Here is a 15,303-nt window from a genome sequence, read left to right on the forward strand (position 1 = left end):
TCCCTTCTTTGACAGCAGTGTTTCATGGGATGCTTACCTCTAGTGACATGGGGAAAGTTCACTCTCTGGTTTCTATACCCCGTGGCCAGCAGTTCTTGCCCCAGTGCTCGTATAAAGTCTCATACCAAGTAATACAATCACACAAAGTCAAAAGTGGATACTGTTAAGAAAGAAGTCATGTGCACATGACTCAGGTATGCTCAGGTAATCACAGAAGGAAGAAGCTATTGCTAAGTCATTCAGGATGTCGTCTCCAGTGTGGAAAATGGGAAGTGGAAATAATTTTTAAAGACCTGGTGCATAGGTTTCAATAAAATATGCTCTCTTCCTTTCACAGGCCAGACCAGCCTGCTTGAGCAGGGGCTTTTCTTAATTGCAAGCAGCCAGCTGGACAAAAGAAAACCTAGGACAAGGAGGGAGGTCAGAGAAGGAGGAAGTGATATTAAAACCATGAAAATATTGTTGCTAAGCATTTTGAATTACACTTCATGTAGAAGTGTGTTCCGCCTATGGGTCTGTGCCCACTAGAGTTCGTTATTTTCTGTAGTATAGCTTGGCACTGTGGGGTGGATTAGTACCTTGCCCTTCCATTATAAAGCTGTTTTGGAGGAGGACAGAAGCTGGCTCAACCCTTTCCTAATACAGAACATTTTCTGTTCTCCCCTGCTCAGGCATTCTTCCACTGTCACATTTTGCCCCTATCCAATCCACTGATGTGGGACAAAAAGCAGCAAGGCAGTGGCATCTTTTGTCTCCAGGCTGTTCCCAGCAGCAAAACTGTCCATGAGCACAGGCAGTTTCCACTTCCTTCTTCACAGGGATGCACTCACCAGTGCTCATCTTCCCTCTGTGTAGCAACAGGACTGGATCTACTCATTGTCTTTTTTGATCAGAGGGCCCATATTTAAGGCTTTAAAAAGGAGAAGGAAAACCAATGAAATGATATGACAGGAGGGAACAAGAGTCATTGTCATCTCCCATCAGCTATCAGTATGCTTTGAAGCATGAGATTTGATTATCCCAGTCATAACAATGCCTAATAATACTGGAGGATAGTAACAAGGCTCATAAATCAATATTAGAAGATAAAAACCTTTTAAAAGATCCATTGTTCCCCCCAAGGAATAAAATCCAACTGTCAACACCACAAGCTCACCCTTGGTTCTACCTGTTGACTTTTTCCATGTCATAGACCATTACAACTGATAGAGGTTCTGCAAGGCAAATTTAGGCCAAAACACCTCCCTTCATGCATAGCATCCTCTTTCTCCAAGTCCAATAAATTATGTCTGTGGTGGCACCTGCACAACTCATTTGTGGGTTTATGCAGCTCTAAATGGAGCTATAATGTTACTAGGTTGTTTTCCAGACTTGGATGAACTGGGACTACAATGCTTATAGAGATCCATAAGGTTCAAACAACCAGGATATCATGTGCCACTTTGGATGTTGGAATGGTTTCTATCACTGTCTCTTCATGTCGAGGAAATTTAGCATGCTGAGAGTGGCACTCATGACATGAATGATGTCATGCTGGGAAATCCAGTCTGCTTCTGCATCCATTGATTTCAATCAGTAGTTTTCAGGTTCCCTGGTGACACTGTTTAAAGCCTATTTCATGGTGTAAAACCAATGGTTATTTTTTAACCCAGCTTCAGATTTACAGTAATTCAATACTATTTTTCTTTAGTCCTTACTATACACTAGGAGTTTTGATAAACAACTCAATTATCTTTATCTCTCTCTATCAAAAAAAAAAAATATTCTGTTCTTTCTCTCCAGGGGAAATCTTTAGTTTGCCAGACCAAAACATGGGAACCTTCAGCGTTCTCTACAAGGCAAGGCTTTGAACTTGCAGAAACAGTTCTGCTTTTGCTGTGCTGACCTATCTTTGATGCAAGGAGTCTATCAGTTCTGGTTGCCTACAGAAAGTTACATCAGCAGCCATCAAAGATGGCAGCAAAGCTCCTCAACCTGTGCAACTCAGAACGCCTGCTGCTTCCCCATCTGCTTGTGCTCATCCGCACTACCACACCAGGCTAGATACACTTTCCATGGGGGAGTTCAAGTGGAAGTGTTTCTCATGGCAACCAGCTACCAGAGAGGCATAATGCCATTTGCATTGTACCACCAGGCCTACCACCATGCGAAGCTGGGCCATTGGTAAGAGGTAAGGAAAGGAACAGCAACGGCTTTTTTGGCGTCTATGGAAGCAGAGGGGTGCCTAGTGGGATTTTTAAAAGCAGCTGCTCTAAATGTTTTTTAAATACTGCCTGCTGTTTATCTCGAGCTTTTGACTGTTTGCAACTTGTAGTCTCCCCATGAAAACTTTTGTTCCTGAACAGAACTTCCCAGTTTGACCCTTGAGGGAGAATTACCAGTTCAACTGCTGGTGGCCATTTTATGTAATATAGAAAGCATGAAATATCAGCAGCCTGACTTCAAATTTGGCAGCAAGTCAGAGCCTCCTTCCATTCCCCAACATTTAATTCAAGCTACTTAGCACTGTAATGTGTAACGTATGACCTCTTTGCAAGCCTTAGTGTTACTGCTCATTAGTCTATGTACCTTAACAATACTTTCAGTGACCCTATGGCTAATAGTCCACTTTTCTTAGCAAGGCATTTACCTTCCAGCATGACTGCTTGTCAGTAATGTTAGTTAGATTGGAATGAGAAATCACAGAGCTCAAAGCTATTCAAAATGAGGAAGGGGTAAGAACATCCCAGTTTGTCCTTTTACTACCCTGTAATGTAAAAAACAAAGGGCGCTTTTTTATTTTCTTTTTTTTTGTTGTTGTTACTGGTGTACCCACAGCTTACAATAAGGATTTTGGTTCTGCTGTGCTAAGACAGCCCTCAGGAACAAACAGCCTAAGCAGCTGTGACAGGCAAAGGAAGCACTTTTAGTCCTGTTTTTCAGATACAAAAGCAGAATGTATAGACTTGCCTGCAATCATGCAGGAAACCAAGGGCAGAACAGCACCTTGAACTCAGGTCTCTGATTGTCAGATCTGCATTTTCATCACACTCCTGAGCGTATATATTTGCCTTTGAACTAGTACGGGGGGATATAATACTGCACCAGAGCCGGGTGAGTGCTAGATCACAGAGCTATTTCTGCAAAGCTCTTCCAAGCGCACTAAATGCAGAGCCCTCCGAATACTTTGCAGTCAGCTCTGTGCAGCATGTCATCCAGGCGTGGAATTCACTGCCATAAGAGGATGTTGAGTCAAAGGCTGTATCTGAGTTTCTTGAAGGGTGGAAAAACAGCCCGGTTAGTTTAGGCAATGGGACTGCCTTTCTTTTTTGGGGGGGTTTAGTTTGTACAGGGTCTAGGACTGCTGGGTCCAAGGCTGGGTCCTGATGCTGAGCTGCTGAACAACCAGACAGAAAAGTAGTGATTGTGATTTTCACTAGAAGACTCTCATTTTATTTAGTGTTTTGATTGTTTTTCCTGGGAGTGTCAGAAAGAGACTTTTCTCTTGCTCAGAACTTCACCAGAAGTTTCTCACAAAACTTTCAGCATATGTGACGCTCACTGGAAAAAAAAAAAAAGCCTATACCAGGCTAGACAGGAAATCTGTTTCTTTTTCTTTGCACTTTTGCTTTCACCAGGGCTGGTCAATGCAGCATGCAAAGTAGCTGTGATTGCAGCACAGCTAGGGCCAGAGTATTTTACAATGGTTTGCACTCTAGCAAAAAAAAACCAAAACACCAAACCACACCACCATCAAAAAACCCCATCCCAAACCAACAAAACATGGGGATAAATAAGGGGAAGGGAAGAAGAGACTGAAACGTCCGTGAGGTCAGGTAGTTAAGTATATTTGGACTGCCAAAGTGGTGATCTTAAGTGAAGATAATGTATTATGCAGTGGAAAGCTAATGAGACCAGGTCTGTTAAACATGGACTTGGTGTTACTTAGCTCTGGAGGGCTTCAAATTACACAGGCCCAGGTTGTATTTGATCACCTCTCCCGCTTCGACAAAGTGAGCAGCAGGCTTTTATATAATGTACATGATCATATACTGTAGGGAACAATCCTCCTGCACTGGCAGTGGAGGGAAGCTGATGACATAATGGGTCTTCTCCATTTCGAAGTTATGTGATTCATCAATTAAATGAATTCAGTGGGATAAAGCAGCATGAAAGGGCAATTTCCCTGTAATACGCTGCCTGCCGATTTAACTCTTCCCTCCCAATTTCGGCCACGCCGCTCGGGATCCAGCCTCCACCACTACACCCGGGAGGCTCCGGCTGCGCAGCCCCGTCCACTACCAAGCGCAGGGCGGGCCGGGGGCCGGGGCCGGGGCCGGGGCCGGGGCCGGCAGCAGCATCAGGACCCCGGGCCGAGCCGTTCCGCGCCGTTCCATGCCGGGCCGGCCCCGCACCACGGGGGGCTCCGGGCACCGCAAGCGCAGCCGCCGCCCGCCCCGCCTGCGGCATCGCGCTCCGTGCGGGATGTGCAAAGCCCTGCACCACTCCGGCCGCCTCCTCTGCAGGTGCCGCGGTGGGCCCGCGGGCAGCGCCGAGCCGGCTGCCGCCCGGGGAACGGGGGGTGCGGGCGGGGAAAAGCGACGACCCTCTCCCCGCCGCCCCTCTGCGCGGCGGGGCCGGGCGCTCCGCGCACCCGCTCGGGCACCCCCTCTCCGCGGGCACCCCGCTGCGGGCGGGGGCGGCGCGGTGTCCCGCAGCGGGCAGGCGGCCGGGGCCGGCGGGGCCGCCGCCTGCATTGCGTCGGGGGCGCGGCGCGCAGCGTGCCGCGGCGGGGGCCGCGGTGCCGGCGGCGGCGGAGGCGGCCGGCCGGCCGGGGGGCGGCGTACCTCCCCTCCTCCCTCCGGTCCCGTCCCCCGTCGTATCCCGTCCCCCCCCCCCCGCCCTCCCGCTCCCCGAGCTGCACCAAACAGCTCTCAGGTTTCTGCTGATACTGCAGCGTCAAGAAATGGCTCGAGTTTGCTCCTTGCTCTTATGCATTCAGCAGCCCTCTCGCTCCTGCCACACGCGTCCAGCTCCTGCCTCCTGCTGCTGCTGCTGCTGCCGGGACGAGCCAAGACCGACTCCGAGGATGCGGCTGCAGGACTGCGGCTCTCTTACATCTGCCCAGCCGCCGCTGCCCGGCGCCCGGCGCTTTTTCCAGCTGTCGTAAGGGAACAGAGCAGGAAAGCCAGCACTTATTTAGGACTCCTTCATTTTATTTACTAACTCAAGCCTTTTGTAAAAGGTACTTTGCACTCTTTTCCACCCCACCCCCCCGCCACCCCCCACTGCGGTTCTCGGTAGAAACTAATTAAACCCACTCGCCTTTGGTGCAGCCTAAGACAGTGTATGAATATTTCAGTGTCTCGCAGGCAGCCCTGTAAAGCGATCGCTGTATTATTAAGAGGGGCTCAAGAGGAGGAGGAGGAGGGTTGAGTTTGCCGCTGCGGTGTTTGTTTTGGTTTGGTTTTTTTGGATGCTGCTGCAAGGCGACTTGACGCATTCCGGCACTGGCTCCTACTCCTAACCAGCGCATCTCACTCGGAGCAGGTAAGGAAAAGCCCCTTCTCCCCTCCCGCTCTGTTGGACTCTATTTGGACAGCTTGGGACTGGGGTGTCGATCTCCCTCCCCCCGTTTCTTTTCAGTGTGTTTAGCTGCTGCAGAGCTGGGCAGGAGATGCTTTGCTCCCCCTCCCCTAATCCCCCCAATTGGTATGATGAAGTTGTCAGTGCTCAGCTAAGCCTCCACCATCTGTGAAGTGGGGACCGTGGTGGTCAGGAGACTTATTGTAGGAGCTGACCCCACTGAAGTTGCGTGGGAAGCCCTCCTGATGTGCTCAGGGCACCGCAGGGTCCGCATTGGCCCCTTCCTGCCTTGGAGGCCCCGGTGCGTGTCCGGGGATGTGTGGGAACGCATAGGGCTCTGCATGTGCTCTGTAGTGGGCAGAGCGGGATGTTCTTGCTAGTGTGAAAGCCAATCCATTGCGCCTGAGCGTGTGTGTGTGGTGGAGCTTGGGGGCTGGTTTATTATGTTTCTCTCCTCCCTGGCAGCCTCCGTCCTGCAAGTGAGCTTTATGTCTTCAAAAGCAGACTATCTCCAACCCTCCCTCCCCAGCGCACAAGAGGAGAGGACTGGGGCAGTGGTGGGGGGGCAGGTGATGGAAATTTGCTGAGTTGGCATTGCAAGGACTCGCCTCCCAGCCGCCCCGTTATTTATTTATTTATCTATCTATTTATTTATTTATTTGTGTGTATGTGTGTGTGTGTGTGTGTGTGTGTGTGTGTGATAACTTTGTGACAGCAGCCGCAGTGATGGTCGAGTCGGCGAGAAAAGTGGACGGATCAAGTTAAAGGCAAAAGGAGACGGCTGGGGAGGGGACCCCAGCCTGGGGGTGCACTCCATAGACCTTCAGCCTGGGGGACAGGACCCCTCACCTTACCTGCCCTCTTCCTTCCCTAAAGGTACTTCTTCCCTCTTTCTTCACCCTCCCATTATCCCTGATGCCTCTGCCTTCATTCCACCACTCTTTTCCCCTTTTGGGTACTGCCATCCTTTAGGCTGCTTGTCCACCCCTTCCTCAAGCTCTCCATCCCAACTCATCACCCCTCCCTGCAGACTCTGAGCTTCCCTCCCTTCTCCTCCCCTCCCCTCCTCCCCCCCCTCCCCCCCCCCCCGAACTGCCCTGGGGCTCTCTACTCTCCTCCACCCTTCTCCCCCCTCTCAAGTCCCTTTCCCTCTCTTCTCATCCCCTGCCCCTGGGTCCCCCTTCCCGTGTACCACCATGACCGTGATGGCTGGAGAGAACATGGATGAGACTTCTGCGCTACCTGGCCACCCCCAGGATAGCTACCAGCCTGCTGCCCATGATGACCATGAGTGCTGTGAGCGTGTAGTGATAAACATTGCTGGACTACGCTTTGAGACACAGCTGAAGACCTTAGCCCAGTTCCCCAACACTCTGCTGGGCAACCCCAAGAAGCGCATGCGGTACTTTGACCCCTTGCGCAATGAGTACTTCTTTGACCGGAATCGGCCCAGTTTTGATGCCATCCTCTACTACTATCAGTCTGGGGGGCGGCTTCGCCGGCCAGTAAATGTGCCCTTGGACATGTTCTCTGAGGAGATCAAATTTTATGAGCTGGGTGAGGAGGCCATGGAGAAGTTCCGGGAAGATGAAGGATTCATCAAAGATGAGGAGAGACCCTTGCCAGAGGGGGAGTACCAGCGCCAAGTATGGCTCCTCTTTGAATACCCAGAGAGCTCTGGGCCTGCAAGGGTCATTGCAATAGTCTCTGTCATGGTGATCCTCATCTCCATCGTGATCTTCTGCTTAGAGACATTACCTGAACTGAAGGAGGACAAGGAGTATACAGTGCATCGCACTGACAACACCACCCAGGTCTACAAATCCAACATCTTCACAGATCCCTTCTTTGTTGTGGAGACCCTGTGCATCATCTGGTTCTCCTTTGAGCTGGTGGTGCGCTTCTTTGCTTGCCCCAGCAAGACTGAATTCTTCAAGAATATAATGAACTTCATTGACATTGTGGCCATCATCCCTTATTTCATCACCTTGGGCACCGAGATGGCCGAGCGGGAGGGGACTCAGAAAGGAGAGCAGGCCACCTCCTTGGCCATCCTGAGAGTCATCAGACTGGTAAGAGTCTTTCGAATCTTCAAACTCTCTCGGCACTCTAAGGGCCTCCAGATTCTGGGACAGACCCTCAAAGCCAGTATGAGAGAGCTAGGTTTACTAATCTTCTTCCTCTTCATTGGGGTGATCTTGTTCTCTAGTGCTGTATATTTTGCTGAGGCTGAAGAACCTGAGTCTCATTTCACAAGTATCCCTGATGCTTTCTGGTGGGCGGTGGTATCCATGACCACTGTGGGCTATGGTGACATGTACCCTGTGACAATTGGAGGCAAAATCGTAGGCTCCTTGTGTGCCATCGCTGGTGTGCTGACAATTGCCCTGCCTGTACCTGTCATCGTGTCCAACTTCAACTACTTCTACCACCGAGAAACAGAAGGGGAAGAACAGGCTCAGTTACTTCACGTTAGCTCCCCTAATTTAGCATCTGACAGTGATCTCAGTCGCCGCAGCTCCTCCACAATCAGCAAGTCTGAGTACATGGAAATCGAAGAGGATATGAATAATAGCATAGACAATTTTAGAGAGGCTAATCTCAGAACTGGCAACTGCCCTGTAGCCAACCAAAACTGCGTTAATAAAAGCAAGCTGCTGACTGATGTGTAAACAAAAACAAAAAAAAAACCACCAAACAAAACCCCCACTCACAGCTTGAAGACTTTAGTGACACAGTCACACTTTGTAGATGCTTTACTGATAGTCTTTGAATGCTTTATTTACCTCGTAAATGCATTGTTGCATTGCGAATTTTTGCTCAGTGATAAAGAAGCTTCCAGGATCCATGAAAGATAAGATTTTGCTTATTTTTAAAAAGCATTTTTCACCTGGTAAATGATAACCATTTGAACTAGTTTAGTTTTAAGCTGTATGATGCTAGACCTAAACTCTTCCTCTCCCATCTCTTTTTTTTTTGATGAAGTTACCTTAAATGAAGCAAGCCAGTTTTTAGAACTATAAAGCATATGCATGGATTCCAGTAAAAACATTTTTCAAAACTGCACAGTTGCAAGAAAGTGCATCAGATAATAATTAAAAAAAGTTAGCAAAAACCTGCAGCAAGCATTTGCCATGGTTTTTATGGAGGAGTGCAAATTTTCCTTCCGCCCCCTATGTGAAAGATTACACACTTCCAATCTACAGATCCACACAGCACCTTATTAAAAACATACTTAAGCCTGGTCTCTTTTGCTGTCCGTAGAAGAACTATTCTAAAAGGAAAATAGCAAACAAAACTGAAGACAAAACATCTGCAATGCTGCTAAGTTCTCTTACATGCAGATGATTTAAACACATCTTTCCTTTTCCCTGTCCAGAACTGGATATAAAACTTTAAGCCCCTCTGTTGCAAGATAGCACAATGGAGTTTAATATAAGCATGTTTGAATTTGATACTATTTATTTTATAATCGCATGCCTGAAACGTTACCTCAGACAATAGCAGATAAGCTTTCGTTTGAACTGAATCTTCTAAAAATAGGTCCTTTTCCTCTCTTTTTTCTTTTATATTTTCTTTTCTTTTTCTTTTAGATTTGCATTCACCAGAAGTGCACTCCTTAATTTATTAAATCGTTGACTAGTAATTTAAAGTACTGTATTTAAGTGCGTATGTTAGTCAAATGGGAACAATAACTTTTGGAGATCAAAGCATGTTCAAATATTCAGCATTATGGCCTATTTGATTAAGGTGTAACTTGAATTAATTAATGCATGAACTCAATAATAATAATAATAACGATAATAACAATAACAATAAAAACAAAATAAAAAAAGTGCTTGATAGACTGAGGGCCTGAATGAACTGATTAGAGAAACCTGATTGTTTTCCTGCATTGCTCAGGGAAATGTGTTGGCTTTTGTCCAGGCATTGTCGGAAAGGAACATATCCCATCCCTTAAAGGGAAAGCTAAATGGAAAATTAAGAAGTCAAGTTATACATAGCAACACCTAAAACCTAGTATCCTTTATAGTTGAAAGGTGCAGATGCATGCTTTTTGGTGCATTCTCAGAATGTAAATGAAACTTATCTATTATATGCATCCAAATTGCAGCAGCTGGTTTCTTTTGCAGTCATTAGTTGAGACTTTCTTGTATTCCCCTAAAACTCACTGAAGAGACTCAACAGATTGATTTCAATAGTTGAGCAGTGCCTTTATCTTACATCCCCTAAATTGCTGAAAGTGCCTCCAGGAACTGAGCTGATCAGAGATAGTGGAGGAAAGGGCAAGGCACCAACACACTGTCAGGAGTGTTCTGTGCTGTCTCCTGGGACAACGCAGAGCAGGGTAAGAAAGAAAGAGAAGAAAAAGAAGAAAGAAAGGAAAGGAAGGAAAGGAAGGAAGGAAAGGAAGGAAGGAAGGAAGGAAGGAAGGAAGGAAGGAAGGAAGGAAGGAAGGAAGGAAGGAAGGAAGGAAGGAAGGAAGGAAGGAAGGAAGGAAGGAAGGGAGGAAGGAAGGGAGGAAGGAAGGGAGGAAGGGAGGAAGGGAGGAAGGGAGAAAGAGAGAAAGAGAGAAAGAAAGAAAGAGAGAAAGAGCGAGCAAGTGTGAGTGACAGGGACGCAGAAGAGGCAGGCAGAGACCACCAGCACCCATGGGATATCTTCCTTCCCCAGCCAGTGTGATGCTGCAGTGCTCAGCATTTGCTTCTGCCAAATAACTCATAGTTGTGTTTATGCAAGATTTCAATTTTCCCTAGGTTGTTTATAGAGACATTGCTGCCATCATTGTACCTGCCCTTCCTTTCCCTGAGATGTCTTTTTGGCAGCCTGTCCCAGCATGGCAGGATGCAGGAGGAACTAGGGACCAGCATGAACTGCAGCATCACCCTGTCAGGCAATCGGACTGCAGGGCTGTGCTTTTCTTTCCCTTGGATTCCCCAGCAGGTAGGTTTGAGAGGCTTTCCAGTGCCCTCCCATCCCTGCCTCCTCCATCCCCTTTCAACAGTCTGTCAGATCTTAAATCCCACCACAGATCCTTTGAGCCATATTCTTCTTTCTGGTCCCTAACCTTACTCCCACCATCATCTGGTGACGGAAGCAACACTAGGAAAAGGTATCTTCTGCAATATGCCAACCTTGACTGCTAGGCCCTGGAAGATAATAACCTGTGATCTGAGCTAATGTAGGCACTAATCTTTATTTTTTAAATGGACAAAGTTGAGGATCTTCATTCTGCACTTAGCATGTGGCCAACTGCTCTTGAACACTCTCCTTCCACATTGTACAGATCCTTTCTTCCCCTATCTTTCTGGTATATGTATATATGTGTATAAATATATATACATGTGTATAAAATCAAGGCACTTAGAGTGAAAAAAACCCCAAACCCTAACTCTGTGGTTACGCACAAGCCTGATCTGCTAGGTTTCCAGAAAGACTTGACTTTTTATTTCTCACTGTGTGGCTTCTGTGAATCTTAATGATGAGAAAGTGATGAAGAGCTGAGGGAGCTATAACTCCTGCAAGATATGCAAAGCGTCAGATAAAACAGGGCATTACATTCTCTAGGTAGATGTTGTAAGGCTCCCTTCCTGTCCTCTGCTCAGGCCCCTGCCCATCCTACACCCCTCCCCGTATTAAATTCTGGTGGTCCTGATCTTCCCAAACTCTTGACCTCTAGGCTATAACTTTTCATGTCAAAACGGACTTGAATGCTGCATTCAGCTTATAAAACAACCAACTAACTAAACTAAACAGCAATAATCAATTCAGTGCTGTGGGACTGATGATCAGAAAGCAGCATTGGGGAGATGAGGCCTCACTTTGGTAACTTAACTTCTGCCATAGCTGGGTATGCACACCTTAGTTTAATGAGCAGAATGATACTCATTCTGCATAGAAGTGCTGCATGCAGCAATTCTCCTTTGTCAGGAGACTGGGATGGATCATTAAGACTTGGGGTGGTCTGGGGAGCCTGAATGTTGCTTTGTCCATTTATAGCTCACTGCAAAGGATCTCAATACGTATGGAGTACAGGAATTAACCTCATGTAGCATAGGCGTCCATTTTTGGCAAGTTTGACACACAAAAAAAACCCCAAAACCAAACAAAAAAAGCTCTTACGCAGGAGTGCTGAAATGTCTTTGTGGGCCTGAAGGTGCACTTAACAAACTGCTGTTCTTACCAGGAAGCATCCTTTTCTTTCTTTCCTTTTCCTTTTTTTTTCCTTTTTCATTTTTCTACAACTTTTGGCATATGTTTCTTTTTGCCACACATGAGCTCTATGGGGTTGTTTGTGTCAGTGGAAGAGGACTGGAAATGAGCTGATGGCCAGTTTAGTGCATCTCTGAAAGAGAGAAGAGACCTTCATTTGGTAGGGACCTCCTGGAACTGATGCCCGTGTTATGCTGGACAGAGAAACCGGTAGATACGGCAGTCTTAGTTGGGCTCTACTTTGATGCGGCAAGGCAGCAGTCCCAGCGTAAGGAGTCACTACCCAAGCCTCCTTTACCAGCCTCTGCTCTATGCTGCCTCCTTAGTTGCCCCCCATACAGCTTTTTCTTCATTCACTCAGTGAAGGGGATGAGGGAACTCTTATGGCATGAGGAAGGCAGCAGTGCAGTGAAGTGCAGAGGTAGGACTGGAGAGGCAGTGGGCGGGAAATCCCATACACTGGTATCATTGCTAAAATTCCCTATCTGGTCCTAACCTTCCTTAGCTATAAAGCACTAGGAAACAGGCAGAGGAGCAAGGGGAAGGGTGAAAATAAAAAACTCTGTACCCCTTCCTTCACAGAACTGAGAGGTTGCTGCCAAACTGCAAAGACCTCAAATCCTCTGTGTGGCAGCTCCAGCAGAGACAATGAACTGGACTTGTCTTCACGAGGAAGTTAGTGTGCAGTAAGCCAGGGTGAGAGTTCACAGCATTCTAGCAAACCCATGCAGATTCCCTGCATGGAATCTCTAAGCCTTATCTCCACTGGGGACTTCAGGAAAGGTAATCCAAATTAATGAAAGGTGTGCATTTAAAGTAGATTTGTTAAACTGCTTTAAAGCCCAGCATGGACATTCTGTTGCAGTATAAAAGCAACCTTAATCTGATTTGGAGTCATTCTTTTTGGAAGGAAAGTAAGCTGAATTGAATTAAGGCTGCTTTAATTCTGAACACAATGGGGCTTAATGCAGTTTACCTCATCTGCCTCACAAGTTCATTCAGATAGACAAGCCTTTAGTAGTCATTAAGTATAATGCAACTGACCCTACTTTGCAGGGGGTGACTGGGCAGAGTGCAGCCACATGCTATAAAACTCTTTAGTACGTGAGTGCTGGAAATTCACAGCCTGGCTTACTGAGGGCTAACGTGTTGTTCCTGGCAACAGTTCCAGTGATTTCCTTCCTTTGTTCCTGGTTTACACATCTGTAGGTGCGAGGAAAATCAATCCTGCTGCCTTCAGGGGAGTTACACTGACAAATGATCATGGCCCAAGGAAATTAATTTCCACTTACAAAGTCTCTAACTGTGCACATGCTTAGCCTGATGTACTGTTGATCACGTGGACAAGCACTTGAAAGACAGTATGAGGCACTAGAGACAGGACAAATATCAGCATAAGTCCTCCTGTTTTTAGCAGTGATTTTGCCCAAGTAGAGATCTCAGGGATCAGACCCTTCTTGGCAAATCAGCTGTGTATCATTTATTAGAGGCTGCATTGGCCCAAATGAAAAATTGGAGCAGTAGCAACTTCTATTGACAAATTTTTTACTAAGGGACAATTGTTTTCATTAGACAGAAGTACAGGAAGTTTGTTTCTATTATGAGAGAGCTGAAGCCCAAGTGTAATATGTAAACCTGCATATTTTTAAGGATAAGGTACTGAAAGCAAGTTTCTCTTTACCATACTTGGACAGTGCTGTTTCCTATATGCACATTTATTAACCAAAACAAAATAAACACCTGGACAGGAACATCTGACATTTATTAGAAAAAGGTGGAAAGTTGTATTTTAGAATAAGATCTTCTGCATACATATGTGATATATGGAGAGAATATATTCCTTTCCAAATATTAGCTTGATAACTGTTTTGAGAGCGGTGCCATTCTGGATTTATTAATTTCCCCTAGCATAAAGAAGAGACAAGTACTGCAGCTTTTCCAGGAATGGTCTGATCCCGTAGGCTTCCAGCAGCCTGATGCCACTGATCATCACAGTAATTTCAGACTTGCAGGAATGTGTGATTTACCCTCCATGGCCACAGAGCTGCATGAAATTGGAAAGCTGTCCTTGCAATTGCACTATATGGCAAGTTTGTTCCAGACCTGCATATCGCAAGTCTGAAACAAGCTCCTTTTCTGAGATGCTTTAACCAGAGACCTGCATTTCAATTTTGGCTGGACTTATTTCAGGCTGAGTTTCTTTTTCTGTTATTCTGGCTTTACCTGATCAGGTGTAGAGAATTTATTTTTCATTAAATGCTTATCAAGTATTCTTAAAGGTGTCAGTATTTGTATCTGCAAAAATGAAACTTCAGGGTGGTCTACTGGTTCACTCAGTACAGGTGAACTTGCCACCGGTGAGGTCAACAGTTTATGCTGTCAAGGCATATCATGCTTTGATATTTTCAAAGGAAATAAAATGAAACTGAGGTCTTAACTAAAATTTGTCTCTAAGTATCTGTTAGTATCTATGTAATTCTGTATATTTCACCTGTTCACAGGCTCTAGAAAATGTCACTACAAGTTATAAAAAAGAATCATCTTCCATTTCTAGTTTCTATAATAAAATGAAGACGTTGCATTCAGTTGTGTTAGGTGCATCAGTCTTTGATCCATGTTATTGTTTTAGTGACATTTCTATAATGTAATTGGGATCAAATGTATATTTTACTTTTGTACAAAAGTAAAAATGATATTTTTATGACTAAATTCAGCAAACCCTTACCTATAGCCTGCTAAGATGAAATCTTTTTTTCCTTTCCTTTACATGTAAACTATTGTTTTTGCAGTATGTCGGTTTGGAATGAATAAATAACAGCTGTCAGTAGAACTGTATATGGCATCTCAGACATACCTCTGATTTTAAAGATCAAATATTACCAATGTGAAATATATAAACTGAATAGTCTCCATATGAAAGTGCACCATCAGGGCAACAAACCATTTAAGCTGACACAGCTGTACTTATGTCCACCATTTACAAATCGCTTACACTTTGGGTCAAGTATGTACTTCATTGTCACATTACAGCTCATTTTACTTCCAGTAGTGAAATCATTTGACTTATCATTTTTAGAACATCAAATGTTATGAGTTCTTGAGCTATTTGAAATGCATAGTTTTCATCTATGCAATTTTACCTGCTTCTGTACTTGTTCATCTGTTCATACTTGGCATCAATTAAAGATAATTTTTAAGGATCTTACCCAGGATTATTCTGTCTGGTTATTTTCTGGAGTCTGGTTTCTCTGCTGTCACTACTAGCCAGTTCTATCTGAAATGAATGGTTGGTTCATTGATAGTTTTGTTATTGAATGGTATAAGAAATGGCAATGTAGTGAGTGGGAGATGTGACTGTGGGCTTTGAGAGGCCTGTAACTGTCAACTCAAGCTTTACAGTACAATTTATCCAAGGGTTTGGCTTCTATAGGCTTTGGATCTTGCCTTGAGTAAGTAAAGTTCTGGGGCCAAACTCTGCTGCTTTCACTGCTGAGACAGCACTCAGTTCCACCAGAAACAGTGGAA

The 15,303-nt window shown here is 45.7% G+C and overlaps 1 protein-coding gene and 1 long non-coding RNA gene across 3 annotated transcripts; both read left to right on the forward strand.

Moving 5' to 3' along the window:
• Window positions 1-4,890: 4,890 nt before the first annotated feature.
• On the forward strand, window positions 4,891-6,364 carry LOC142065393 (uncharacterized). The gene is made up of 3 exons (XR_012663396.1): window positions 4,891-5,224; window positions 5,342-5,529; window positions 6,281-6,364. It is a non-coding gene; the product is annotated as an uncharacterized LOC142065393 (long non-coding RNA).
• A 237-nt stretch (window positions 6,365-6,601) lies between these two features.
• On the forward strand, window positions 6,602-14,983 carry LOC142065385 (potassium voltage-gated channel subfamily A member 1). Of its 2 annotated transcripts, XM_075111451.1 has the most exons (2): window positions 6,602-7,637; window positions 10,323-14,983. In XM_075111451.1, exons 1-2 carry the CDS (start codon window positions 6,762-6,764, stop codon window positions 10,710-10,712), a joined length of 1,266 nt encoding a protein of 421 aa, XP_074967552.1. In that variant the 5' UTR covers window positions 6,602-6,761; the 3' UTR covers window positions 10,713-14,983. The 2 variants fall into 2 exon arrangements, with proteins under 2 accessions (XP_074967552.1, XP_074967541.1); XM_075111440.1 differs by lacking the exon at window positions 10,323-14,983 and having other exon boundaries at window positions 6,602-9,967.
• Window positions 14,984-15,303: the final 320 nt, after the last annotated feature.

The sequence above is a fragment of the Phalacrocorax aristotelis genome, chromosome 1 (assembly GCF_949628215.1).
Source record: "Phalacrocorax aristotelis chromosome 1, bGulAri2.1, whole genome shotgun sequence".
Lineage (NCBI taxonomy): Eukaryota > Metazoa > Chordata > Aves > Suliformes > Phalacrocoracidae > Phalacrocorax > Phalacrocorax aristotelis.